Source organism: Phaseolus vulgaris, chromosome 1 (assembly GCF_051622355.1).
Source record: "Phaseolus vulgaris cultivar YP4 chromosome 1, ASM5162235v1, whole genome shotgun sequence".
Classification (NCBI taxonomy): Eukaryota; Viridiplantae; Streptophyta; class Magnoliopsida; order Fabales; family Fabaceae; genus Phaseolus; species Phaseolus vulgaris.
This window is the reverse complement of record NC_143498.1, coordinates 54,835,369-54,862,916: the sequence shown is the minus strand read 5'-3', so window position 1 is coordinate 54,862,916 and position 27,548 is coordinate 54,835,369. Positions and strand designations below refer to the sequence as shown.

The 27,548-nt window shown below is 31.5% G+C and overlaps 5 protein-coding genes across 9 annotated transcripts; 3 read left to right on the top strand and 2 right to left on the bottom strand.

The window, feature by feature from the left end:
* The first annotated feature begins 8 nt into the window (after window positions 1-8).
* LOC137815272 (Nucleic acid-binding proteins superfamily) lies at window positions 9-5,114 on the top strand. Of its 5 annotated transcripts, none has more exons than XM_068618392.2 (10): window positions 9-483; window positions 710-869; window positions 1,857-1,918; window positions 2,315-2,474; window positions 2,566-2,686; window positions 3,104-3,185; window positions 3,465-3,568; window positions 4,088-4,166; window positions 4,271-4,321; window positions 4,823-5,114. In XM_068618392.2, exons 1-10 carry the CDS (start codon window positions 211-213, stop codon window positions 4,904-4,906), a joined length of 1,176 nt encoding a protein of 391 aa, XP_068474493.1. In that variant the 5' UTR covers window positions 9-210; the 3' UTR covers window positions 4,907-5,114. The 5 variants fall into 5 exon arrangements, 3 of the variants coding, with proteins under 3 accessions (XP_068474493.1, XP_090151390.1, XP_090151387.1); XM_090295264.1 differs by having other exon boundaries at window positions 15-483; window positions 707-869; XR_011081721.2 differs by having other exon boundaries at window positions 106-483; window positions 4,007-4,166.
* A 113-nt stretch (window positions 5,115-5,227) lies between these two features.
* On the bottom strand, window positions 5,228-6,378 carry LOC137815273 (oil body-associated protein 1A). The gene is made up of 3 exons (XM_068618394.2): window positions 6,196-6,378; window positions 5,676-6,079; window positions 5,228-5,560 (listed from the first exon to the last, which is right to left on the bottom strand). Exons 1-3 carry the CDS (start codon window positions 6,327-6,329, stop codon window positions 5,373-5,375), a joined length of 726 nt encoding a protein of 241 aa, XP_068474495.1. The 5' UTR covers window positions 6,330-6,378; the 3' UTR covers window positions 5,228-5,372.
* Window positions 6,379-10,488: 4,110 nt separating this feature from the next.
* LOC137815270 (MACPF domain-containing protein At1g14780) lies at window positions 10,489-16,456 on the top strand. Its single transcript, XM_068618388.2, has 7 exons — window positions 10,489-11,096; window positions 13,713-13,951; window positions 14,031-14,235; window positions 14,408-14,485; window positions 14,585-14,768; window positions 15,114-15,280; window positions 15,584-16,456. The coding sequence occupies exons 1-7, from the start codon at window positions 10,848-10,850 to the stop codon at window positions 16,286-16,288; spliced, it is 1,827 nt and encodes a 608-aa protein (XP_068474489.1). The 5' UTR covers window positions 10,489-10,847; the 3' UTR covers window positions 16,289-16,456.
* A 4,739-nt stretch (window positions 16,457-21,195) lies between these two features.
* On the bottom strand, window positions 21,196-23,055 carry LOC137815269 (rho GDP-dissociation inhibitor 1). Its single transcript, XM_068618387.1, has 5 exons — window positions 22,648-23,055; window positions 22,494-22,560; window positions 21,816-22,034; window positions 21,611-21,735; window positions 21,196-21,528 (listed from the first exon to the last, which is right to left on the bottom strand). The coding sequence occupies exons 1-5, from the start codon at window positions 22,885-22,887 to the stop codon at window positions 21,448-21,450; spliced, it is 732 nt and encodes a 243-aa protein (XP_068474488.1). The 5' UTR covers window positions 22,888-23,055; the 3' UTR covers window positions 21,196-21,447.
* A 1,210-nt stretch (window positions 23,056-24,265) lies between these two features.
* Window positions 24,266-27,143, top strand: Z-ISO (15-cis-zeta-carotene isomerase). The gene is made up of 4 exons (XM_068618386.1): window positions 24,266-24,755; window positions 25,902-26,048; window positions 26,190-26,399; window positions 26,703-27,143. Exons 1-4 carry the CDS (start codon window positions 24,348-24,350, stop codon window positions 27,036-27,038), a joined length of 1,101 nt encoding a protein of 366 aa, XP_068474487.1. The 5' UTR covers window positions 24,266-24,347; the 3' UTR covers window positions 27,039-27,143.
* Window positions 27,144-27,548: the final 405 nt, after the last annotated feature.

Sequence of the window (27,548 nt, the reverse complement as noted above, 5' to 3'; positions counted from 1 at the left end):
AAGAAAACACAATAGTGCGTGTTTACGCCACGACCACAAGTTAGCAGTTACTAGGTAGGAGGGAGAGCATAAGAGATTAGCGGTGCAAAAAACGACACGTGGAACGTATCCATTAGTTTTGTTACAATCTATCTATCTATCTTCTTTCTCTGTTTGAGGTTCAGTGAGACCTGAACTTCTTTGAGTTGAAGTTCAAAGAAAAGAACAATAATGCCCATTTTCTCTGCAACTGCAACTTTTGCCTCCTACACTTCCATCTCCTTCCTCTCAGCTTCACAATCTCAATCACACCTTTCTCCTTTCCTCAATTTCCCCCACAAGTTTACTGTTAAGACACCTTGGCAATGGCAGCACCATCACTACCACACTCATAAACTCTTAATCTCTGCCTCTGGCAATACCCAAATTGACCAAAATCTCGAAAGTGGACTTCTTCAACGCCCTACTCCTCCAGATCCACTGGATGAAGCTCGTCTTGCTCGGGTCTGTTATTCTTATTCATATCATTAACGCAATTTTCATTCTTAGTCATACCATATAACCAACTTATTACTTCTTGCATGTTATTGTTATAAAAAAACAATTATTTGAAGGGAATATAAGCTCCAATCGATTATTGCTGCGGCATGTTCTATTTAATTGGTTAAGTTTTGGTTAATGGTAATTTTTGTATGTTGTGTTCTGATACATGATTTCTGCAATGAAGTAGAGATCATCAGATTGGAAGGCTGCAAAGGCATATAAAGATAGTGGACTCATTTATAACGGTAGGGTTGAAGGTTTTAATTCTGGAGGCCTGAGGGTTCGGTTTTATTCTATTCTGGGGTTTCTCCCATTCCCTGAATTGAGTCCAGTGCATACATGTAAAGGTATAGATCCATCTATTTGTTCATCGTCAATGTTTCTTACATTATTCTTCTTTTTTCCTAAATGTAAAGCAGAGTTGAAGGGTTAAAAATTGGTCCTTAACATTCTCATTTTGTTCTCCCCCTCCCACAGAAGAAACAATCTTGTGGCTACTTTAGAAAGTGTGGTTTCAGTTTATGTAAATAAGATAGATTTCCTGTAATATCATACAAGTTTTGTTATACTGTTGAAAATTACTTATATTTTCTCTTCAGCATCTTCGTGTTTGTCAAACACTAGTTAATGATGATACCTTAGACCCATTCACGTTCATGGCTGCCCTTTTAGCATCCTTTGGTACCCATAATCCATGATGGTATACAGATAAAAATTTGCTGGTTTCCTATGGCTTGTTGTATAGCTTTTAACCATGTTTGACTGTCTTAGCATGCCATTTAAACATCTGTGTGGATATATTTTAGTTGCTTCCAAGGTTATTAATCCCTAAGATTAACTCGTAAACGCTTACGAATTTAAGAATCCACTTAAAGGTCACGAGTTGACTAATGAGTAAACTCGTTTTTGAGTAAACTCGCACTAACTCGGTGTAAACTCGCGAGTTCGAGGCTAAGTCACCGATTTTAGGTTGAATTTGGAGTTTTTGAGTAGATTGAAGATTTTTGGATATATTGGGAGTTTTTTAGATTTTTAAACTTGATAACATGTTGTTTAGTTATTTAATTATCTTATATTTTGATAATTAATATTTTATTGGTGAATGAATTTGTTTATTTCAAATATTATGGAATTAGTATCATAAAATATTTTTTTTGTTGAATTTTTTTTGTATGAGGTAGACTCGAGTCTGAGTCGAGTTTACAAATCAGATTTAGAGACCTTCCACAAAGTCTGAGTAGATTGTCGAATCCAATAACTTTGGTGCTTCGTATTGATAATAGCATGTGGAGTTGAAATTGCTGATTTATTGTAGCATTGATTCCTTTGTGCAGAACCAGAGAAACCTATCCAAGAAATTGCAAAAGGCTTAATTGGTTCAATCATATCGGCAAAGGTAGACTTTAATATTTAAATAATCAGTACTATATGTTATAATTTTTTATTCTGCTAATCTATTACAGTGTTTACCTAAAGTTGCTACCTGAAAAAACCATTGACCCTGAATCTAGAGAACTGTTGTAAATTTTTCCTGCAGAACAGCATCTGATTTGAGCTATTTCAACTTTTCAAACACTATCTGGACCTTGAAAATTTACAAATTCTTAACTCTGAGATGTTTACATATGGAAGTGTTTATTCAGTGCTTCCTCCCTACACCAGTTTGATATCACAATCTTTTTCTCTACTCTTAATTAGGTTATAGTAGTATTTTTTTTTTCAACATGCTAGCTTTGTTTACATGAAACTGTCTAAAATTTATGAGTAATTGCAGTTTTTCTTCCAATTTTAGGTGATTCTAGCGGATGAGGATAACAAGAAAATGATATTCTCAGAAAAGGAAGGTGCCTGGTCCAAATTTTCAAAACATGTCAATTTAGGGGACATTTTTGAAGGAAAAGTTGGTTATGTTGAGGACTATGGTGCTTTTGTTCATTTGCGGTTCCCTGACGGTAACTACCTTTGCATAACTCACATGTCTACAATTTTCTGTTTTTCACTTTATCATGGAAAAGTTACAAGTGACATCACAGAATGATGCAGGTCTTTATCACCTTACTGGTCTTATACACATCTCGGAGGTGTCATGGGATCTAGTTCAGGATGTCAGAGATATCTTGAAAGTAGGTGATCAAGTGAGGGCCAAAGTTATTGGTATTGATTGGTGAGATTCCCAGTAGTTATGCTTTTTAAAGGAAACTTTTAAGCAGAATAATCAATCTGTTCATCAAGTGTATATGACAATTTTTATGTTAGTTTTTGAATTTTAGATAAACTAAAAGTAAGTTCTTAAAATTAACTTTCATTTTTCACATTTATAATTCTTGTGTATGTTGCCATTAAAATGAAATGTAAAGGATACACTGCCTTGTGTTAAAATTAACTTTTCTCTACAAGAAAGAGTACATCAAAGATTGAACTATGAACCTCATGGTTATAGAGGCTTATATACCATGTCATGAATTAACACTATAAAAACTTGATGAACCACATGAATGAATTTTAGAACAAACACTGTTATTTTTCTATTTGGCTACATTTTGTCTTCGTTCATGGAAATCATTTTTTGATTTAATTGCAGGATAAAATCAAGGATCACCTTATCAATTAAACAGCTAGAAGAAGATCCACTTCTAGAAACTTTGGACAAAGTAATACCTCAGGTTTGTAGTGTAGGGAACTTTCACCTCCTCTCCTTAATTCTTGGAATTGTTATATATATGTTGAACAACTTTGCTTAATCCCAATTGGCTTTAACAAATTTGACATGGTATTAGAACTTATAGCTCTAGAATAATTTGCCTATTCTAATAAGCTCAATTGGTTTTAACATGAGATCTAACATGTAATCACGAAATACACATGCATATGCAGGAGGAAGGCATGGTATGTAAGCGTGCGTGCTTAAGGAAATGTTTTGATCAATAATTTTTATATTTCAGGATGATTCAGCTGATCTTGATTCTCTGGGCGGTGGTGATGGTGATAGTATTGAACCTCTTCCAGGGCTTGAAACAATCCTTGAAGAGCTACAACAGGAAGATGGGTATGTTTCCAAACTATTTGAAAATTTAACTACTTGAAATATTGGCAATCAGAGTTAGAATCTCAGCAATTGAAATTCGTCTAGAAACAATCATGAGCATAGCACGAAAAAGATGCCAAGTCTTGTCCCACAAAAAGAAATGCTCTTGAAAATACAGGCACACTGTGAAGCACAACTTTGACTTGAAAAAATTTGTAGTGACGAAAGAGAAAACAAATGGTTATGGTCTTCTTGACTAATGTAAGGGAATGAAATTTTGAGGGTACAAACATTTAAAAATAACAGGCCATTTTTCATTTTGTCCATAAATGCTTATGATCACGTATTTTCCGCCAAAACTGCATTTTATATTTTTATTTTGAAAATGATATTCATCCATGTATACAAATCGTGTATTTCGGAGCCTTCATTTTGTTAATGCTTTTATTTAAATGGCAGTGCAATTAGATGAGTTTTGAAAAAACGAGTTATAATGAATGCATTATGACTTTTCTATGGTACGACGACATTCTGTCACAGTATATCAGATGTAAGAATCAGCCGTCAAGGGTTTGAAAAACGAGTGGTCTCGCAGGACTTGCAACTTTGGCTTTCTAATGTGAGTTTTCATTCATATTTTTTTCTTAAATAATGGAATATGCCAATTTATATACTTGTTTATTTTGGTCATGCTTTTCATTTCTCCCAACTTTTGAATCTTAGGCACCTCCCACCAACCAAAGGTTTACTCTACTTGCTCGTGCTGGAAGACAGGTATTTTCCTTTAATTATGCATATCACTTTCAAAGGAATATGCAACACACATTTTGCAATAGGCTTATTGCTATGGACCATTATGTTAAATATTTGTTTTATGGATTGCACGTTACTTTATATCTCTATTTTAGTTTGATAAATAAGTAAACTTATAATAGTCTCTCACCTAAATTTTGTAAGTATTTGTCTCAAGTTATGCATTATGCAAGTGAAATGCACCTCAACGCTGTAGAACAGATGTTAAAGACACATACAATTTTGGCATTAAATTAGCTTCTCTAACAGTATTTGAGTGACTCGAAATACTTCATGCTATAGTTTTGACTTTCGATCGAGTTTTTTCTCATAACTCAAAAAACATGAAGTACTTATCATATTATCAATTGAGTCACTCATTGTAATATATTTTGTTTCTCTTTCTTCACTCATTTTTCCTGTCATAATTCGAATACATTACCTAAATTGAAAATGTCCATATGCTTTTCTGCTGTGATGCAGGTGCAGGAGATACACTTGACTACATCTCTCGATCAGGAAGGTATCAAAAAGGCATTACAACGAGTGTTGGAGCGTGTTCCCTGAATTTGATTTGATTGAGCTCTTTCTTCACATAATCAGTTATTTTGTACAGTTACATCTCACAAATTTCGGCACGCTATTATGGTATTTATTAATCTGATTTGTATCCTCATTCCTCAACGTATTCCAAAAATGTTCAAGAATTGACTGGTAAAATAGTCCTTGTACAAACAAACCCTCCACTCGATGACAATTTGCTTGAGTTCTTCCACTCAGAATTGCCAACGCATTTGAGACATACACCAGACTTATCAATACATGCAGATTCATTCATTATAGTAAACACTATTTGCATAGACGATCGAGAATGAGTCATAGGAAACATATAGATAATACATATTTATCATAGTATCATAGTATGACATTAAAACATATTACATTGTTTATAAAAAAGTTCTGAAAAGGGTGTCCCCATAACATGTTTAGACAACAGAGGGAGGGTGTCCCTGTATGTATAATCATAAAATGTTTAGACAACAGAGACCCTGGTGGCAGATGGTGGAGTAGAATCCTTGTTGAGGTGGACCTCCCTGAGGCGAGTCTCAAGACCCTTACCCCCTCCATTGGCCAATGGATGAATTCCATGATCTGGCCCTGTCATATACTCCCTACCTTTTCTTTCTTCATCATAGTCTATCCCCATACGCTCTGCACAACCTGCATGTGTACCAAAAACAACGTAGCAAAACAAACTAATCATAAATTAAACTTAAATATTAGAAAATATATGCATTAAAGAGTGAACCAAGTGGAAGAATATGTATGCATATACTTTTGACAAGGTGATCATAGATCTGGCCATCTCTAGTGAGAGACATCATGAGCTGAGGGATCCCAAATGGGAGGGAGTGACCCTTGTCCACTTGCCAGAAATGGAAAACTTTGCCGTAAGTCTTGCAGACCGTCTCCATGTCTAGACGCTGAATGGGAGCAGGAATCTTAGGCATGAAGAGGAGGCCACTCTTGACCTCGTACAAGTGAGAGTGCCATAGACCCTTCTCCTCGTCGGGCAGTGTTAAGTAAAGGTTTTCAGAGATGATGTACTCAAGCCCAATGAGCCTGGCTTTCTTGTCGGGGCTGTCGTAGATCAGACACTGCCTCATCTCCTCGTTCTTGTGCGCGCAATAGTGGTGTGCCTCCAGTTGTCGGGTCATGTCATGAGAGTAAAAGTGAAACCTGCATTACATAACATCGTATTAAGCACCTTTGTGTCTTCAGCTATTGTTTCCACAATCAACTTTTGGTTAAATATTGAAATGTTCTGCTGATATAAAAGAAATTGATTTGCTCACGCGCAAAGATGCTGGTGGATTTTGTTGATGGGATCGAAGTTTTGTATAACAGATGTAGCAGTGTCACGGAGGTAGGTGGCTGTGTCAGTTGGCTTGCCATGTAGAACTTGTGGGTGGGTGTTGTTGGTGGACATTTTTGGGTTGAGAAGAAGCAATTTGGTTGTGATTTTATGTGTTGAATCTTTGAGATGGTTAAAGTTATATAGAAGGATTTGTGATGAAAGAAGTGATACGATAGCACTTTGACAACATTGGAGGCATGCAGCTTCACGCGTGGTTCTCAAACTTCACGTGGCACCCTTCACAAACTTAGTGGCATCACACGTGCCCCTTCTATACTATACTACGTTTCATGTTCACAAAAAATTATCTACCCATTTTTTTGTGTTTATATTTCACATTTTTTTTGACAGCTCATGCGGGATAATATGAGCTAACATATTATGATGGTATGATAATGGTCCGCGAATGATCTGATAAGTCCAACAAACACTCGTTAGAATAGACTCGAAATAATTCTGATACCATATTACATAGTGGACTTTAAGTCTAATTCAATCCCATAAAACCGACTCATAATGGTTATTCTCCTAGTCGATGATTATCATGAAAATTATTATTATAAAAATATTATATAATATATATATATGGATCTATTTAGTTCAAAATTGGTTTGATCCAATATCTGGACCAAGTCAATGTTAACCTGAATTGGTATTAATTACCATAGAGCTTGCCAAAAAATATCAACATTGATGTGATGGTTATGGAAGAAGCTAAACTTGTACGTTTGAGTCCTCCATGAGAATTTGATCACTATATAAAAAATTACTTTAATTTCGCGTTTCCAAGTTAAGTCTTTGAAGACCAAATAAACGATTGAGAAAAGATAAAAACAGAATAAAACAACACGAAATAATGAAGAAGAAAAAAGTGAGCAGTCAAAAGAAAAAGACAAGGGAAAAAAATAAGTAAAGAAAAAATGATTAAAAAAAACAAGAATGAGAATGAGCAGGGGAGAAAAAGTTAAAGGACAAAAAAAGAAGTGAGTGAATTTACAAATAAAAGAGAGTTTGAGAATGTTTTGATAGTAAGAGAGAAACTACTTATATGTTTTTATTTCATTTTTTTATTTTTTCTTTTCCTATGTTTTGATGTTTCTCCTTGATGTGATTTAAAGATGTCTCTTAATATGAAGTCTTTAGTGAAAAGAAAATTAAGCAAAAAATCTGAAAATTGTGTGAGAAAATTAGTTTTAAGATTTTTTATATATTTTTTTTAAGGGAATGTATGTATTGATAAGCTTGTTAATTTAGGTTGTATTCATAGAGAGTATTTTTATTGGTACTATAAACTTTCATCTAGTATTTTCTTAGAGTTCTTTATTAATATGTATAGATTAGCTATATACTATTTTTATATGAGTTTTGGTTTAGTTTTTTCCAAATTTTTTTTAATTTTTTTTAATAATTTTTTTTATGTGATAGTAAATGATTGTTGTTACTTAGGATGTCAGTTTAGTTCAGATATCAAGTTTCATAGTAATATCTAAAATAAGAGTTTTTATAAAAAGAAATAGTTATTTTTATAAAATAAAAATATGAATAGTTAACTTTTTTTTAAGTTTTTTAATTTAAATAATAAAATATTATGATTTAATCTCATTTTAACTATTTTTACTTTTAATATTATATCAATAATATTTTTTTAATCTTTGTAATGTATATTTATTTTTTTAAACATAAAAGAATAATAGTTATTTTTTTATATTTTAAATTGGTGTAAGATCAGTGGAAAAAAATGTAAGAAAAGTATAATTTATTGTTTAAATAAAGGTACGGGAATCAAAGTTATAAGTCAAAATTCAAAGCTGAAGAGTATATTACTCGTTTTTGCTGATCATCTCACCAAACTAAATACGAACTTTTATTTATCTGTAATTTTCAATTTTAAGATAGTTAATTATTATCATTTTAATTGTATTCTCATAAAATAAAAAGGTTTTAATAATATTTATAAATTTAAATGACGGATTAAAAAAAATACATTTCTAAATTGATATATTCTTTACTTTATTTGTTTATTTGAACTAAGTGATTAAATATGAGAATAAAATTCCAATAAAGTAGTTAACTAATTTCAGTCTAGTCAATATTAGCTCAAACTTCTTTAATAAGACATTTTTTTCTTTTCAAAATAGAATTTCATTTCATCTTAACAATGAAGGTGTCACATTTTTATTTGATAATTTTACTTAAACACACTCATAAAATAATAAATATCAATTAAGCATCACAAATAGGATTAATTAATTACTAATTTTCTTTACAAAAAAAAGTTTTCTATGCAAGGGAACCAAATTAACTAGTAATATTAAACACACAAAAACATTTTGTATGAGCAACCACATAAATCAAGTCTTGTTAAGTTAGAATTGTTAGGTTAATTAGTTATATTATTAATGTTAAGAGACTTCAACACTTTTCTATGACTATTAGGTTTGTTTTAATTTTTCTCCAAAGAAAATAATATGTTGAATTCAACTATAAAGTGTCTTAAAATTCTTAATATGATGTTAATTCAATTATGTAATGTAAAGTCAATAATTACATATTACTTGTTATATGTTTTGATTTGGACTGTTTAACTTAAATAAATATAGACTAATTGTTTATATTTTTAAATAAGATTTAAAAAAAAAAGGAAAGCCAATTTGTATGTTTCTCTTTAATTGTTTTCTCTTAAAAAGTAGTTTCTAAAATAAAATAAAAATTACATAATACTTTTTTCAGACATTAAAAATGATTTTAATAACACCTAAATGATTGAAAATTGTCTTAATAAAATATATTGATTTAAGAATTTAAATATTATTGAAGAGAGAAAATGTAATGATTTTTTAGAGAAAACTTACAGTAACATAAATAATGCATGTGTTATTCTCTAATAAATTTTAGTAGAATTTGAACTTAACAAAATACAATTTTTAATGTTATCGTAAATTGAAGAAACGAGAAGGGTAGTTGAGTCATTTCATGCTCATGCCATGCCTCATTGAAGACCGAAGACCAACGACTCAACTAAAGTTGACTTTTACCTTTTTTTTTATTCTGTTCTCACTTTCAAATTAATTTTTTCTTTAATTACCAAGGACTTTTTTTTAAAAATTTTCATTAAAAAATACATATATTTTTCCTTATATTGCATCAATTAATAATTCTATTTAAAATTAAATTATATACTTTTTAATTACACATTTTTAAATTTCAAAGACTGAATATTAATAAAATTCAAATTCAAAGGGAAGTGTTGATATACTTTTATTTTGTTTCAAAAATTATGCTAAATCTTTAAAACTGTTTTAAACAAAATTCAAATTGTATTTTGCTATTCCTTCTGTAAAAGCTAATTGTACTTCTTCTCTTATTTTCACAATGCATTTGGAATATATTTTAACAAATACAAACTATAATCAATCACATACCATCTTCAATATTTATTGACATTTAATATCCATGAAAAATATTTAATGAATATAAAATATTGTTGTATTTAGACCAAAATATGTTGGTTTAGTATCGAAATTATTTGGATTTAGAATTTTAAAATTAATATAAATGAAGAAAATGGTATTTAAAATTTCAAAATATTAAGAAGAAAAAAATCTTTAAATAAGCAAGCTTATTTGTTTCAATAAAAGTTGTGATCTCTTGAAAATTATGTTCAACAACGATCATTAACTTACATAAAAAGTTATTAATTATATAACAACTATTTCAAAAATTATAATTAAATACATATATATCCTACTGAAAATATTAATAAAAGAGCAACAAATGCATAGAAAATGATATCCAATATCATTGATTAAAAAGAAAAATTTTTAAAATAATGATCTATGTATCATAAACACTAACACAGATACTGATACGACACAGACATAGAGATACATATAATCTCTAAGATGTAAAACATGCAGACACAAATATAAATGATATAAATTGATAATAAGATGAGTGTCTGAACTTCGTAGATAATGATACATTGACCATTCCAATTTTTTATATAACCACACCTTCCAATTTTTAATATTTTTTTATATCATTTAATTACAAATATACTCCTTATTATATATATATTTATTTCTAAATTTATCACATCAAAAATTATATATAATTATAAGGATTGTCAAAGAAGTGAAAAATAAAGTAGTAATTAGATATTGGATTATAGTGAATAAAGAAAAAATTGTATTTATGAATGGTTTGATTAGCATGGGTAGGAAAAATAGTAGGGAGTGGCGGGTAAAGTTCAAACCTAATTTAGTTTCCTTCCTCGAACCTTCCTTCCATCCAACACACTTTGCTAATCTCTGCTTTATCATTACATTAACGCATCAAACTCTTAATAATATTTACAATTGGTTGCAATTTTAGTCTTACGTTGTTATTAATTGAGTTTGGTTCTTGTTTTAATGTCTTGCAGGACAGAGAGAGAGAGAGAGAAAGTGTGGTCCAAGGTCAAACCGCCATTACCATAGCAGTCACGTAGCGAAGAAGAGCCATTAATTTAAGGGTTATTAGGTAGTTATGGCTGCCTAAGAATATATACCCTCACACACAATATTATTATTATATCAAATATTGGTGGTGATGGGCATGGAAACTGTCTCTTCCAATCCCATAGAGTGTCTGGGAAAAGGGTTCGATTTCACCAGTGATTTCAGGTTGAAGTTTGCCAAGGGACAAGGAAGACGAAGATTGGTGGTTGTTGACGAAGAGAACAAGAGGAACATTACTGTTCCTGGTACTGCTGCTACCATTCCCAATGTTTCCCAGGATATCAGCTGTGACAAGGGGGATAGTCTTCGTTTCAAATCTCATGTTCTTCAATTCAACCAGGTTATTATAATTCCCTTCCTCTTTCTCTGATTCTTCTTCACATAACAATATCAAATTGCTCACTGCAAAAATGGTTAATGTTCATGAAAATATATATATCTATGAACATATATGCAGAGATTGATGTGATTTCTTCATATCGTATAAAAAAAGGTTTTGAATCTTCTGCTTACAAATTCTGAACTGCAAAGAGGATTTGATTTTTGGTGTCGTATATTATTATAAATTGTACTTTAAATCTAAGTCAACCCATAAACACAAACACTCGGATAGGTTCAAAATAACTTTAATACTAATATGGACTTTAGGTCTATGGACTTTAGGTCTAACTCAATTCCGTAAAACCAATTCATAAATTTGAGGTTTGCACCCACTTATATACAATTAAAAACTCTAATCTCTAGGGATCTCTATCCTATATCACTTTACTTTAAGAAATGGTGTGAAATTCTGTCAAACTTATGTTGTTGAATTCGTATGTGTGTGTCATGTTTCAGAAACTGAGCCACTGATGATACAGATGTGACTTTTTCACATACACCTAAGATATTCTTAACTCTCACTACAAATAAAATAACTAAATAAAATTCAATTTTAAATAGTCATCATATTAACTAAATTAAATTAACTATATATATATATTAATTATAGCAATAAGATTTTGGAGAGAAGTTCTTTTTTCTGTTAGTGAAAAATGGGAAACAGATAAAATGATATTGTATTTTTCTTCTGTGGAGTTTTTTTAAAAATGTTACTTTTGTTTACTATTTTCAATAGATTACGAAATAATGAACAAATTGACCAGTTGCTAGAATATTCCTGTAGACTACTCAAAAATCCAGAAGATCTATGTATGTTGAGTGCATCATTCAACAATTCCAAGACACAATTATTAATATTATTTATACATTTTAGATAATAGACGTATGACGAATTTTCTTATAAATTTATATTTATATTTAATAAAAAGTTATTCTAGTAAAAATGATATATCTTTCTGTACTTTTTTTAAATTAAATAAAAATAAAAGAGTGATAATGGAGATTAAATAATAAATTAGTCATTTGTGTTATTTGTTAGAGGAGGTCAGATGGAGAATGTAATTATTGAAAAACTAGGGTAGGAAAGTCAATTCAAACTTAATAAAAATTAAGAATATAGTTTATGATAATTGTTATAAAAATAAAATAGAATATGTAAAAAAATGTTTGTGTATTTCATTTCTATATATTTTAAATGATATAAACACAAAGATAGGTTGTTATTGGATGTCCATGTAAAAAAAAGTACTCTCGTGTATATAAATAAATTAAAATCAATTAATTTAAAAGAAAAATGTAAAGTTAGATTAGGTAATTAATAAAAGACCTGAAACTATATTAAAAGACTGTTTATAGTTGTTTACCATAATTTTGTTTTACAGAACCACAGCTAAAAAAATTATTCGTGTATGTTAAAAGGAATTGGAACATATAGAATGTGATTTTTTCAAAATAAAAGAAAAATAGTAATGTAATTTGAGTATATCAAGAGATGAAAGTGGAATTTAGCCTTTTAAACTTTACATTATTGGAGTGAACTGGTTATAGTTTAAAATTAAAATCTTCTAGTTAATATTTTGTATTTTGTATACATGTAAAAAATAAGTTTGTAAAGAGGGGTGAGTCTCTTAAAGATATTAAGATGAGTTAAAGATTTTATATTGAGAAAAAATGAGTAAGATGGATAATATATAATGAAAAGAATTATAACTATTACTTTAAGGTTTTAAATTGAAAATAATGTCCTGATATTTCATATGAGTTTTATTCAGTATTCATTACAAGATTTAACTATGTATTCATATAGTCTAGTTAAAAGATTGATGATTTAAACTTAACTAGTTTATTCATTTGAGCTTAATTAGAGGTTTGAACTTGAGTTTAAATTGTTTCTCTAGTTTATAATTTGATTAATTTTGTTTTTAAAAATTTCCTTGAATTATTTTTATAGTATTTAAATTTTTTTTGAACACTAACCAATTAATAAAAGTATGCATAATTTTTTTCACTCAGAAAAATATTTTTATATAGAAAAAACTAGTGTTTTACATCAAGAAAATTCATCATTAACCAATAAAACTTGAATTTTACAATAAGAACTTAACATTTCAATAAAATATAAATTACTGTATCTTCTATTCTAAATTTGATATAAACAAACTTAGCTTGGCTCCTATTTTGTTATAATAATAATAATAATAATAATAATAATAATAATAATAATAATAATAATAATAATAATAATAATAATAAAACTATTTCTTTCTTTTACTTGTTTCACATAGGACTAAAGTATGTTAGAAGTTATAATTCTTCTATTTTCCCTTATAGCTGCAACTATCATTCACTAGGAAAAAACTTGCTTGACACTGTCAACAGTTAAAACCCTTTACATTCCAATAAATTAATATTTTATTTATTTTATTTTATTTTTTATAAAATATTATTATAAATGTTTATTAAATATATATATTATTTACTGTTGATGGTGTTTTATTGACTTGATTCAATCTGCTACAATTTTTTTAGATAAGCAATTTAAGCAGTGTTACATGACTGTATTGTTTACTAGCAGATGTCTGAGTTGCTAAATCAAAAGTGTGCAATACAAGGAAAAATTCCTTCTGGCTATTTCAATGCTCTTTTTGATCTGAGTGGTGATTGGTATCGTGATGCTCATAACATCAAGTATCTTGCTTTTGATGCTTATTTCATTTCCCTCTACTATTTCCACCTTACTGCTTCACACCTCATTCTGCAAGACGAAGTCAAAAACTCTGTTCCACCTCAGTGGGACCCTGCTTCATTAACCAGGTAAGCACAAAGCCACAACAACAAACACATACAAAGACAAAACAAATGTTAATGTTGGTGTTCATTTCTGTTAAGGCAGGTTCATTCAAACATATGGAACACACATAATAACAGGTATGGCTGTTGGAGGTCAAGATGTAATATGTGTCAAACAAAAGCATTCTTCAAAGGTTTCACCTGCTGATCTAAGAAGACATTTAGAGAATCTAGGAGATTTTTTGTTTCAAGATTTAAGAAGCCCTTCTCAACAACAGCCAAACACCTCCACAGAAGCCAAACAAAAGGTAATCAAGTATATATATTGTCCTTTATCTTCTATAATTTTTACTTTGTTACCTTATTTTACATATACAGTAACATTATGCAACTTGATATCTTAGTTATATTGACAGTAACAACAATCCTATGTGATTATATCTTTGTTACTTACTGATGCAGCATCTCTTATTCGTGTAGGTTCCTGAGGTCTTCAATCAAGTGATGCAATCAAACACAACGCAGTTCACCAGCATTTCAGAAACCTCAAGCAAGGATGTGAGTCACAAAAAGAGGAACATTTGCCATTTTTGAAATTTGAACTGAATAAGATTTAAATTTCAAAGCTGTTAATGTCTTAATTTTATGTTGGAAAAGGGCCTCAGTATCATCTGTTCAAAAAGAGGAGGAGATGTGTTCAAGCACGGTCACTCAAATTGGCTCCAGACAGTGGCTTCTAATCCTGAAGCTATCCTCTTCAAGTTTGTGCCTATTTCATCACTTCTCACAGGAATTCCTGGAAGCGGCTATCTTAGTCATGCAATCAATTTGTATTTACGCTGTACGTGCTTCTTCTCAGATAGACTAATAATTCTATAATATAGAACTTTATATTGGTAACTGTCTTTTTGCTGTAAAATTACGATGATGATAGCGTAGACTTGTCTAATGCTAGAAAGAGGATAATATAGAGATGGTCAAATGATCCCAAGCCATCTTTTATACATATATTGGTAGCAGCCATTTTGCTGTAAAATTACGATGATAGCGTAGAATCTAATAGTGATTTCATGAATAAAATTCAAAACATATCTGCAACCAATGAAAATTAACAATAACAGTAAAGTAAAAGGGGTTGTGATCGTTAAGAAACACAACACTTGATTGATTCATTTGTGTTTTACAGATAAGCCCCCTCCCGAAGATTTACAATGCTTCTTGGAGTTTCAAATTCCAAGGCAATGGGCACCCATGTTTTATGAGCTACCTCTGAGGCATCAAAGGAAAAAGAGTACTTCCCCTTCCCTGCAATTTGGTTTCATGTCTCCCAAGCTTCATGTCAGTTCTGCACAGGTACTTTCAGGCAAACTCTATTTGAGTGATTGACATTTATTAAGAAGTGAACTTTAAGTCTAACTCAATCTCATAAAATTGACTTATAAGATGAGGTTTACACCCACTTATATACCATGTCTAATCCACTAAAATCATGTTTAATCTTTAGTGGATGTGAGATTTCCAACACACTTTCTCACGTAGAGAGTAAGAACTCGTACGTGAGACAACATATTATGAGTGGTCCGATAATGACCAAATAGTGTGTAAGGTTGTTTGTGTCTTAATCATGACATTTTATTCTATGCAAAATAATATCAGGTAGTGAGTGAAGAAAAGCCTGTGGTAGGCCTCCGTCTGTACTTGGAGGGAAGAAAATGTGATAGACTTGCAATACACGTACACCATCTTTCAAGCCTCCCAATCCCAAAGACAATGATCCACTCTTCAGGCGCATCATTGTGGCGAGGATCTGATGATAACGAATCCTGTGACACCTTTCTGGAACCAATAAGGTGGAAGGGATTTGCAAACGTGTGCACTGCAGTGGTTAAACATGACCCTAACTGGTTGCATGAATCAGGTGTTGATGGTGGTGTTTACATTGTAACTGGTGCACAGCTCATAAGCAAAGGGAATTGGCCAAAGAATGTGCTTCACCTGCGCCTACAATATACCCACATATCCAATTGCAGTATCAGGAAGTCAGATTGGGATGGTGCACCAGAGGCTTCAAGAAAATCATCTTTCCTCACAAATTTAAGCACAACATTTTCATTCACACAGCAAAGTGTCTCTGCTGCTCCTCAGAAGCAGGCTCCAACTGCACTTGACTCTGGTGTTTATCCAGATGGTCCACCTGTGCCTGTTCCTTCTGGAAAACTGCTTAGATATGTGGATACAAGTGAGGTTCTGAGGGGGCCACATGATGTTCCTGGACATTGGTTGGTAACAGCTGCTAAGCTTGTGACTGAGGGTGGTAAGATTGGATTACAGGTCAAGTTTGCACTGTTAGACTACTACTAGTTAAGTTCTCTTTTAGGTATGTGTGTAGAGAGTAGAGAAACATTGGTGGATTTCATTTGTTGCTTAATTTTTGTGTGAACTTATAGATCACATGTACATAGGCATGTACTTTCTGATCACTTTGTACAGTGCACTATACAAAAAATGAGAGGTGATAGAAAATTAAAATGTGGCTGTGGTCTTAATTTACATTTTGATCAACCTTCTACCAACTTGTGAAAAAATTGAAAAGAAAAAACAAAAAGTAAGGGAACCCAAATGAATCAAGGTATAACATGATGTTGGCCCATCACCTATTAACATAGATGTCAATACGACACAAACACGAAAATGTGTATAATCTCTAAAATATAGGATACAGAACACGAATTTATATATTATATAATTATAAATTATATAAATTGATAATTAAGATTTAGGTGTACAAGTGTTTCAATTTTTTTTAATAAAAATATATTTTTTCTGGTTGGTTCAAAAGGATTTTATCTTATTTTTATAATCATATTAAAATTTCATATACTAAATTTGAGTTGTTAAAAAATTAATGTATTTTTCCTTTTTTACAATTGAGTTCGAACGGTGCTAAAATTGTTAGAAATTTAATAAATATTTTTTGAATTGAACCGTTCAACAATATGTATCGTACCAGTACGTACACATGTAGATGTCTAATATGTGTCTCCAACACTATTTAAAGTGTCTGATGCCATCACAAAATTTCATGTTCCAATTTATTGCAACATGAAATGGTGGTTGTGTTCAAGATTTAGGTGGACGAAATACAGAGAAGAAAACTTTCATTTTAACTTGTTTCGGTCAACTAGAAGGAACCCATAATTGACTTCACTCATTTGTTGGATTGGCCATGCAATGTTTGTCAAACCAACTTCCTATGACCATTGGTTTGTCTTGTGGTCAAACTCAAACTCGATTTTCCCTTCTTGAAGTTTCAAAAGCACTTATTTAGCCATTATTTTAGGAAATAGATGATGTGTAGGAAACAATAACTATAACTTTGTCAATCAAGGGAAGTGTGCTTTTCACAAATTTAGAAAAATCCAATCCAAATTGCACAGTGTTTATGTCTTTGTCTGCTTTTATTAGGCTACTCAAATTCAATTAACTCCACTCATCACAATTCCTTACAGAGAATTCTAAAGATAAGTCAATTGTCTAACTTTTTTTACCAACCATAAGACAATCAATTCTACTCAATTTCTAGATTATTGGTGAGTCAAATCGATTGATTTATTTAAAATAGAAAATAAAATTTATTCAATTCAATTTGTTATGTATGTTCATAGACCAATTATTATTTTACATGATTATTTATTTAAGACTGTTTTAATGTGTTATCATTATTAATTTGTATAAAGTTTAGTATACATGTTCATTTCTCAGTATCTGAATATTTTTATTTCTTAAGATAGAAATATTTGATGTTTATGCTTTAAAGTTTTACAATTTCGGTAATTAATCTGTATTTTTTTATATATAGTTTTTAATTATTTGACAACATTTTATATATATACACTATTATGTTGGAGATCCCATATCGACTAGAGATTAGAGCCTTTCATTGTATATAAGTGAGTGCAAACCTCAACCCTATGAGCCGGTTTTATAGGGTTGAGTTAGGCTTAAAGTCCACTTTCTTCTATATTAGAGAGTAAAATACATGGTCTATATATAAGAAACTATATGTAAGAGACCTAGCTGAAACATAAAAAGGAAAGTTGGGTCAAACAAACAAAGCCCAATAATTTAAAATAGAAAATTAAATTGGTTACTATTTGACTAAATTAGAAATCATCTTATAAACTAAAAAATTACTAGTATCTAAAGTAATTTCTATTATTAATAAAATAGTTTATAAATTGTTGTCTAATCATTAGATACCAAAGTTTTAGTTATTCTAAATTAATCTCTATTAGTCTTTTAGAAACTAATTTAGAATCTAAAATATTAGTAGTTAAAACCTTGGTAACTAATTTAGATACCAATTTAAAAACCATTTTATAAATTTTTATTAATAATAAAAACTACTTTAGATACAACTTTTTAGTGTCTAAAATAATATCTAATTTAATTAATATAATTATTAATTATTTTTTATCTAAATACTGATTTTCTACTGATATTTGGATCTAAACTAGTCTTTTAACTTGTGAGTTAAGCAATGTTGAAAATTATCCAAGTGAAATTCCTGCATGGCTTGTGTCTGTGATTCATACAATGATTAATGTTAGTAATTACTAATCAACTTTACTTTGGAAGAAAGTAAGGTTAAAGAGAGTCCTTTACCTTTGGTGAAATGATTCCATAGCCGACAACACATGATCAGAAAAAGATTAGCAGCATTTCAGTTCCACCATAATTGTTTTCTGCTGAAGGCATCATCAACTACAGGGCATGCATGTAATCATAGCACAGTGCACACTACAGAGTAGCATCTATATATTATGGAAAAAGCTACTCAAAAGTCTTACTATGCATTTTAAATTAAAAGCTTATTACATTCTTGCTTTTTTAAAGAAATACAAATATAATCAAGAATGCGTCTGAATTACTTATTTCTGAATTTATGTGTTTACTTTTACAATTTTCTCTTTTTTATATCAAGCTTATGGACCGTCTACATGTCTTGAAATTATAATATACATATATCTTATTATTCATAATAAATTTATATTTGGTGGATATAGGTTCGATTATCTGTCGAACCATGTTAAATTATTTTATGTGTGATTTTTTATATTCTGTTTTATCATTGTTTTTTTTTTGGAAATTGATTTGTTTATTTTATTTTCGTGTTATGTTTGAGGGTTTGACAGATCAACGAATTGTGTTTGTACTCTACAAATTGATGTGGTTAGCGTGGATTAAATACATGAGTGGTTGAATCCTATATTGTTAGGATTTCTTGTATTGAAAGTCTTTTTGACAAAAGATTTCAGGTAAGCGTTGTGATAAAAAAAGACGATACAAGTGGGTAACCACAATTGCTTGTGCGGGAGTATATTCTAAATGTAAGTTTGTCCAACATTGTTTAGGAATGTGTCTCAAGAACAATATATGAAAGAAGATCCACATATCTAATATCTTAAGATTTTAGGTTGGAAATAGTATCTTGATTTTCTTGATTCGTTGTTATCCAATTTGGAACAAGCTAACACTTGAAATCCTAATAGGCGTGTTACGTCTAATTTAGGGACAAAAGTACTTGAAATCTTGAATTGTTAAATGATGTTTGGAAGTCATTATTTTTGAAATTATTCTTTTCTACTACCTATTAAAGAAATTAATTATAAAATTTAGGATATATAAAAAAAAGTTAATTGAAACAGGACTTGGATGATTAAATACACTAATTGTTTTGGCAAAGCATGATAGTGAGGAATTAAGTGAGAAAAGTAATGGGCAGTGGGAAGATGTAGAAGAATGAAGTAGGGCATCTTAAAGTTGTAAAACTGTTAGAAAATGGTTTCCGGTGACCCACCCATGTGTGCAATCATAGCATTCTGAATTTCTTTAACTCCTAATCCTGCTCTTAACCACCATCATTACGTACTGATTCAAAATGAGTTGGCATCCATCTGATTCAACACTAACACAACTATAAGATTGGGAAATGAGGAGCTGCTCATTCTCTGTCTCATTATTGTTCTAACTGAAGTAGGATATTTTCTGACATTTGAAAGAACAATTCACCCAACACAACAAACCAACAATACCAACTTAACTAAGCCTATGCAACAAGCAATTGATGATTCATATAGTTCTGATACATATTGCAACAAGCAATTGATGATTCATATAGTTCTGATACATATTAACTTTTTCTGATGGAGATATAGCATGGACCAGAGATAAATTTTTTTAATAGTATATAAGGGATCAACTAGAGATAAGGACCTTTAATGGTATATAAGTGACCTTTAATGGTATATAAGTGAGTGAAAAAGTCACTTTATAAATTAGTTTTATAAGATTGAATTACTAAATCCGCTTCTTAATATAATATAGAGTCATTTAAAATCTATTTATTCTAATAAGTATTTGTGTTGGGTCTGTCGTGTTGTCTGCTATCTGATCACCCATATTTGTTTTATATAAAGATAGGTTATATAATCTTTGTAATATCTTTTTAACCTTGTAAAATTTAGGTTTTGTTAGTCTTGTGATGATTTATTTTTTTTTTCTTGACAAATGTTTGGTTTGATCTTCTAAATACTAATGTTTAGAGTTTAGTTTTTCTTTTGTATTTTGTTGTGTTTGATGTGCAAAATCCAATATATACATGTATCCAAACAAAGAGGTACTTGGCTTTCTATGATAAGATTTCATGTTATAATAATACTTGGAAGTTGGAACTAGATTTTATTAAAACAATACACACGCTCAGGCTAATTGAATACGATTAGTACAGTAGCAGATATATTGGTCTGAAAAATAGTTCAATCACCAATCACTCACAAAATGTTATAAAGAACAGTGTGCACGCATTCAAATTTAGTTTCATTAGTAGTTCTGCTTTTTCCTTTATTTTTCTTCTGTTAGTAAAGTGCATGCTTGAGGCATGTATGTGGCCATTCTTATGATGAGAAAAGCTTTTGCCCCACCAAAGAACTCACTGAACTTTAGGCCATTTGCATAAGAAAGCACATGCAGTAGTTGAGGATACTTATTCATTTTTCATTTGTTTATCTTTCTCCACAAGGATACATTTCTATCTAATCTCTTGGGAGAATTTTAATTCACACATCGACTAGAGATTGAGATATTTCAACTTTTATAAGTGGGTGCAAACTTCACCTGATTTTATGTGATTGAATTAGATTTAAAGTCTACTTGATATGGTATCAGAGTCATTTATATGGTATCAGAGTCATTTAAAGCCTATCAACTTTCACAGTAAAAATTGAGTGATTTTATTTGTCACATATTGGCATTAGATAAAGCAAAAGGATGTAAGGAACCATAGAGAAACAGGAAAATAAAGGGGGAGAGGTAACACAATCATATAGCACGCACGTTTACAATCGTGCTAACTGGATTTGATTAACAGCAAAAACAAGTTGAGTTCCAACATGTTCCAAAGAGACACACAAAATGTCAAAGGAAAGATAATTTTCCAGCCACTTTCTCAAGGCCAAATCTCATTGAGGTTTTGCCCAATTCTTCTGAATTTCGAAGTAGTAATTGACATCCAAGTAGCACTTTTGATCGTCATCTACAAACTGAAGCAAGAAAATTTAGTAAGTTAGTTCTTCCTATTTGCTAAACAAGAGTCAACTTTCTGAGTTTCACTGAATCTGTTACCTTGGTTCTTGCTGCATAGGTTCCTCTGACGAACATGCCACAAGGGGTGCTTTCTTCTTCCAATGCATAAGTATATGGTTCCTTCTGGGGACTAAAAGTTCCCAACATCTTCTTTCTGCTGGCCACTGTTTAAGAAATGAAAAATTCTGTCAACGACACTATTGAATCAATTAAAGTTAGAGACACTAGGAGTACTGTCTCACACCTCTAACACCAGTTTTCCAAATAACATTGGTGTATTTGAGACCAGAAACGATGTTGTTGGAGACAGTGAAGGTGAATTTCATGGCGCATTTGCTTCCTTCCTTGAGGGTGAAGAGGCTTTTCTTAGGATCATTTGTAAATGGAATTGGCAGAATGAGGTCAGGCCTCTCTGGGCTTGTAATAGTGAGGCTCAAAATCTTCACATCAGGGTCTTTACTTGCTGCATTCCAACACAAGAGCTTTCACATTTTCATGGCCTCCAAACATCAATCATTAGGAGCTTAAATGAAACTTACTGCCACAAACTGTGTTTAACTTAATTCTCATCCTCAGAACAATTTAACATTTACCATTACTGTCAAGAACTGGAGCCAGCTAACCTAAGAAAACAATAAGGCTTTGCTAATTTAAGTTTATTTCAGTTAATGTTGTTGAATATCTCACATCAACTAGAAACTTCACTTCATAAACCGATTTTATGAGGTTGAGTTAGACTTAAATTTTCCTTTTTAATATGATATCACCCACCTATATACTATGAAATCAAATGTTTGATTGATTAAGTGAAGTAATAAGAGGGTAATCTACTTCATCTTGGTGAAATCATAAATATGGAATTGGTCTATGAGAGTTTGAAAGAGAAAGAAGTTGAAGAGTAAAGAGAAAAACTAAGTATCACCTCCAACGACAGACATATCAACACTTCCCAGAAGTTGCTCCTTCCATTTTCTCAAACTCTGGTCATCCTTTGAACACAAAAGAAAAATCTTTCATCAGAAGACAGCTGCAAAAGCAAAGGGTGTGAAGAACCATTTCAAAAACTAAAGGCTCACTTTATCTTTCTCAAGCTGTTCCTTGAGGGTGATTTGTGGACCAATATCCAGTTCCCTGTCAGATTCCAATTTGGAGTCATCATCTTCCTCTGGCTCAGTTTCTTCTGCAACATCAGAGTTGGCACTATCAGTGTAAGGAGGCTGTTCTGGTTCGCCACCAACGTTGTTGTTGTTGTCTGTTGCTTTGTTTTTGAGCTCTTCCACAAAATGAGAAGTTGTGGAAGACACAGCAGCAGACATTTTCAAGGTAAAAGATACAGGGAGAAGCCAAATTTAGATGTTTCGATGCTAAACTAAGAGGTTGGAACTGAGATTGAGGGAATGTGAGTTTGAAATGTAATGTGTGTATCTGAATTACATGCTACTAACACTTATATAATGAATGAATGAGATAGTGATTTAGAAAATGATGATTTGAAAAAATTTAGATTTGTATATAATTTTTTAGGGTAGATTTAAAAATAAATATATAATAAAAATATTAAAATGAAAGTTGTAAGAATGATTATATAAAAATGTGTTTGTTAATGTTTGATTTAAAGGACACATGTCGATGTGGGCCTGCGAATGTTATAGCAGTGACCAAAAGTAGTTGAGATAAAAACCGGTGATGGTGGAGATCAGATTTCATAGAAACTTGGTCCATTTTTATCAATCAATCATTTACATTTAGTGACCACATTTATTTTGTCCGAGGTAAGTTGTTCCTAAACCACAATTATGTACTCCTACTACAATCATTGCTGTGACTCTCATGTCAAGAATTTTATAAATTTTTGTCACATAGGGGTTTGAGCCTAAATTACCTACCTTTAATTACAAAGACAATCCCAATCTATACACTATAATTCCATTGAGGTGTAAGGGTTAATTGATTTTTTTTTTAAATTATAATTTTCACTTCATTTTAAAAAATATTACAATAGGATAATGGATAAATATGGCTAAAACAAGTATAACAATTTATTTTATAAATCGACACTAACTACTTATATTTTCCCAGTTCAATCTTAATTAGGACACACTTATCAAAAAATAAGTTAAAATATTATGATTTAGTAGTCATTTTATTGAGTTTCTACTCAAATTCGTGAATCTATAATTACCTTATTTCTCTTGTAAATTTATCTTTATTCTAGATAAAAGGAGTAGTCGATCTTAAGTGAAGAACACTCAAAGTAGTCAAGAGTGAGTGCACCCTCAATTGATATGTAAGAGATGATTTTTCTCATCGATGTCATCTCTAGTATATATTGACAAAATTCACCTTACCTTTCTGATTATGATCATAATTCTATCTTAATTGAACCATTAAGACTAATTAATTTAGAATCCCTTGATTTATGTCAAAGTAACGTCATGTCCGAACATATAGTTTAAAATCGACCTATTTTATTTATTACACCACCAGATATACAGACCAATCACCCTATCATCTTATTATTTATTTACTCATATACAAAAACTATCATTTACATTTTTACTGATTTAAGCCTACATTAAATCATAGAATCTTTGAACAACTCAGAAAGCCTTACAATGCTCATATACACCAAAATGAGAATAAGCCATCCTCATTAATAACAAATATGATAACATGATATGTGATATTTAATATAGTGACATAGTTTAGGTTTAAGATATTTAACATCAAATATGATAGAATAAAGCGAGAAGAGAGGGGAAAGAAGGGAAGTAAGATGGCACTGTGTAGCTCAGTCTCTCTGTTTTTCAACTGCGGCCACCGTCGTGCATCTTTTTCTCCGCTCTCTTCTTCCAATTCAACCGCCAAAACAAACCTAAAACATGCATCTCTATGCTTCCCCAATTTCCTTCGTTCTCATTCAAAATCGCCCACTCATGCTCGCCACTTCGTTGTCCGAACCTCAATTAAAGAGAGTGAGAGCGACACCGACAAGGATTTAGGGTTCGTCGGCGAGGACTCTGCCGTGTTTGAATTGGGGAAACAGAAAATATCTTCCTGGATTTATTTCACCGCCATTCTCGGAGTGGTTCTCTATGTTCTCAACGTCGCATGGATTGACAATTCAACTGGCTACGGCAAAGCTTTCATTGACGCCGTTTCGTCGCTGTCCGATTCTCATGAGGTTACACTCCTTCATTTTTTTATCAACAATTTCCGCTATTTTGTTTTCTGTGTTTCATCATCTGATGCTTACTGGTCAATAGTGTGTTCTGAAATCAAGGCGGTTAATTTGTTGTTTTCTTTGAAATTTTGGTATTTTTGCCCCAATGGATGGGTTTAGAATCAATGAAAAGGAAGGGTGAGTTGACTTTTCATTTCAATTGTAAGAGTTATGTTAGTGTATATGACAGCTCTTTCCAGACTCACAGGGTCTGAAGAAGGTCCACAGTCCCATGTTTTTTGCTTTGAATTGTTGAGAGTGAAGTGGACACATGGCTCCAATGAATAACTTGTCTTGTAACTGGATTGAATTTGGAAGACGGGTTAGGTTTGTTGGTGCAGCTTCAGAGCCAGTTTGGATAAAAACTCCTTAAAAAGCACTTTGAGGAGAAGAAAGCAAAATGAATCTAGGATGAAAACAAATCAAACTTTCCTATAAGTTAGAATTAATTTGTGTTCCTCAAGTTTTTCAGAAGTTCATTCGTTTAACTTGTTCCTGAGTCGACGGACATATATTCATTTTAACTTGTGGCAGAAATTTAATTCATTTTATTTTGTTCTCCTGTGAGTGTTTAAGTTTATACAGTCTGGCTCTTATTCTTCATGCACTGGTATTTTGTGTTTGTCCTTAAGAAAAAGTGGAAAGGTGGTTGTTGAAAAGTACGCCAACTTGCCTGGGAAAAAAGAAGTAAAAGTAAAGTGTGTCAGTTAGAGGGAATGAACTTCCCCGAAAATCAATAGCATTCTACACGTGAAAAGAGTATGTAGTACAAACTTGACAGTATCACTGGACTAATCATGGCCAAAGGGAGACAACATAGTACCATCAACCTTTTCTCTAGGAGCCTGCAGTAAAGGGCTAAGTCTGGCTTTTTACGTAATGGCTTGAGATCATCATGAAGGTGCTTATTTTGTAGCCACACACCCTCTTAACACAATTCATATGCAGATCTTTGTTTTTCTTTTAGTTGTATGGGTTGTCTAGTTGTCTGTATCATTCAATTAACTCATTTCAAAGATGTAATACTATCTGTTTCGTCTAAATAACACATTTGAAGGCTGCAGTAGTGCTTGGTTGGTTACTAACTCTTCTCATGGTATTCTGCAGGTGGTATTGCTCATTCTAATTCTCATATTTGCTGGTGTCCACAGTGGCTTAGCTAGCTTCCGGAACACTGGCGAGAAATTCATTGGAGAAAGACCTTACCGTGTACTTTTTGCAGGGATATCGCTACCTTTGGCTGTCAGTACTATTGTGAGTTACTGCTCTGTATCCCCTAATAACTGATGTCCATCTCTTTTTATGTAATTTAGATTTCTAGCATATTTTTGTCACAAGGGAAACTTGAAGTTGATTCAAACTAAATTACTTCGCTTGTTTGCCGTCATGATACAGGTGTATTTTATTAACCACAGATATGATGGACTTCAACTCTGGCAGGTCCAGGATACTCCTGGGCTTCATCAACTTCTGTGGATTTCCAATTTCATTTCTTTCTTTTTCTTATATCCTTCAACTTTCAATCTTTTAGAGGTTGCAGCTGTTGACAAGCCTAAACTACATCTATGGGAAACTGGCATCATAAGAATAACCAGGCATCCACAGGTATAAATCTAATACCATAACTCCATGTAGTATGATGACACTGATAAATTCTGTCATGTTCATGATTTTGTGGTCTTCATAATCCGGACCAGTGAATATTCTGCTTTTGATGCAAATCTTTCTTCTTTCTTTGGCAATGGGTCTCTTTTTTTTTCTTGCTCATAAGCTAATATAGTTGGAATAGCAATACCTTGTCAGTATCTTCTGGAAACACCCTCTTAATTCTGTCTTGCGCAATGTATACCCTTGCACCATTTGCTTTTACTTCAGATACATTTCTTGCACTTGACATTTGCTCTTCAGATGGTTGGGCAGGTTATCTGGTGTCTTGCTCATACGATTTGGATGGGAAATTCTGTGGCTGTTGCAGCCTCATTTGGCTTAATTGCTCACCATCTGTTTGGTGTCTGGAATGGAGACAGACGACTGGCTATAAAATTTGGGGAGGATTTTGAATTAGTTAAGAGTCGAACAAGTGTTGTCCCTTTTGCAGCAATTCTTGATGGCAGACAAAAGTTACCTCAAGATTTCTACAAGGAGTTCCTTCGACTGCCATACTTGACAATCACTGCATTAACCTTAGGAGCTTACTTTGCACACCCGCTTATGCAGGCTGCTAGTTTCAATCTCCATTGGTAGGCACAACACAACACAACACATTCTCTCCCTTTTGTGTAAAATCTCTGTTTATCTATAGACACAGATGAAGAGATCAAAGAAAATAAAAATAAACGATTTGAAAAATTGATAATGACCTTGCACACCCAAAACAACACCTGTAAACTATACGGATTAAATGGACAAAGTTAAAAAGGTGATATAATTCATTTACAAAAAGGTGATATAATTCATTTAAAATAATTAAAAAGAAAGGACAAAGTTGGGAAATAAGTACAGTGCTATTTTGAAATTATTGACTCTTTAAAATAATCAAGAAAAGTGTTTAACAACTGATATATTTTGCTTATCTTGAATGAAATTTGATGTATCACTTGGCAATCCTAGTAAAATAAGATTTAAAACAATTTAAATGTTTTAGTTTGGGAAAACGAATTAAAATGAACAAGAAAAAAATAATAAATGAATCAAATTTGCATAATTTTAAAAATAAAAAATAAATAGTTAAAAACTGAAAAATAAAAAAACATT

Excerpts from the sequence above, each read along its gene's own strand:
- LOC137815272 (XM_068618392.2), top strand. The coding sequence starts at position 211 with ATGCCCATTTTCTCTGCAACTGCAACTTTTGCCTCCTACACTTCCATC. Across the intron at positions 484-709 it reads ATGAAGCTCGTCTTGCTCGG|AGATCATCAGATTGGAAGGC; the intron begins GTCTGTTATTCT and ends GCAATGAAGTAG. Across the intron at positions 2,475-2,565 it reads TCATTTGCGGTTCCCTGACG|GTCTTTATCACCTTACTGGT; the intron begins GTAACTACCTTT and ends AGAATGATGCAG.
- LOC137815273 (XM_068618394.2), bottom strand. The coding sequence starts at position 6,329 with ATGTCCACCAACAACACCCACCCACAAGTTCTACATGGCAAGCCAACT. Across the intron at positions 6,080-6,195 it reads ATCCACCAGCATCTTTGCGC|GTTTCACTTTTACTCTCATG; the intron begins GTGAGCAAATCA and ends TATGTAATGCAG. Across the intron at positions 5,561-5,675 it reads CTATGATCACCTTGTCAAAA|GTTGTGCAGAGCGTATGGGG; the intron begins GTATATGCATAC and ends GTACACATGCAG.
- LOC137815270 (XM_068618388.2), top strand. The coding sequence starts at position 10,848 with ATGGGCATGGAAACTGTCTCTTCCAATCCCATAGAGTGTCTGGGAAAA. Across the intron at positions 13,952-14,030 it reads GACCCTGCTTCATTAACCAG|GTTCATTCAAACATATGGAA; the intron begins GTAAGCACAAAG and ends CTGTTAAGGCAG. Across the intron at positions 14,486-14,584 it reads CAGAAACCTCAAGCAAGGAT|GGCCTCAGTATCATCTGTTC; the intron begins GTGAGTCACAAA and ends ATGTTGGAAAAG.
- LOC137815269 (XM_068618387.1), bottom strand. The coding sequence starts at position 22,887 with ATGTCTGCTGCTGTGTCTTCCACAACTTCTCATTTTGTGGAAGAGCTC. Across the intron at positions 22,561-22,647 it reads AACAGCTTGAGAAAGATAAA|GATGACCAGAGTTTGAGAAA; the intron begins GTGAGCCTTTAG and ends TTGTGTTCAAAG. Across the intron at positions 21,736-21,815 it reads TTGGAAAACTGGTGTTAGAG|TGGCCAGCAGAAAGAAGATG; the intron begins GTGTGAGACAGT and ends TTTCTTAAACAG.
- Z-ISO (XM_068618386.1), top strand. The coding sequence starts at position 24,348 with ATGGCACTGTGTAGCTCAGTCTCTCTGTTTTTCAACTGCGGCCACCGT. Across the intron at positions 24,756-25,901 it reads CGCTGTCCGATTCTCATGAG|GTGGTATTGCTCATTCTAAT; the intron begins GTTACACTCCTT and ends GGTATTCTGCAG. Across the intron at positions 26,049-26,189 it reads CTTTGGCTGTCAGTACTATT|GTGTATTTTATTAACCACAG; the intron begins GTGAGTTACTGC and ends GTCATGATACAG.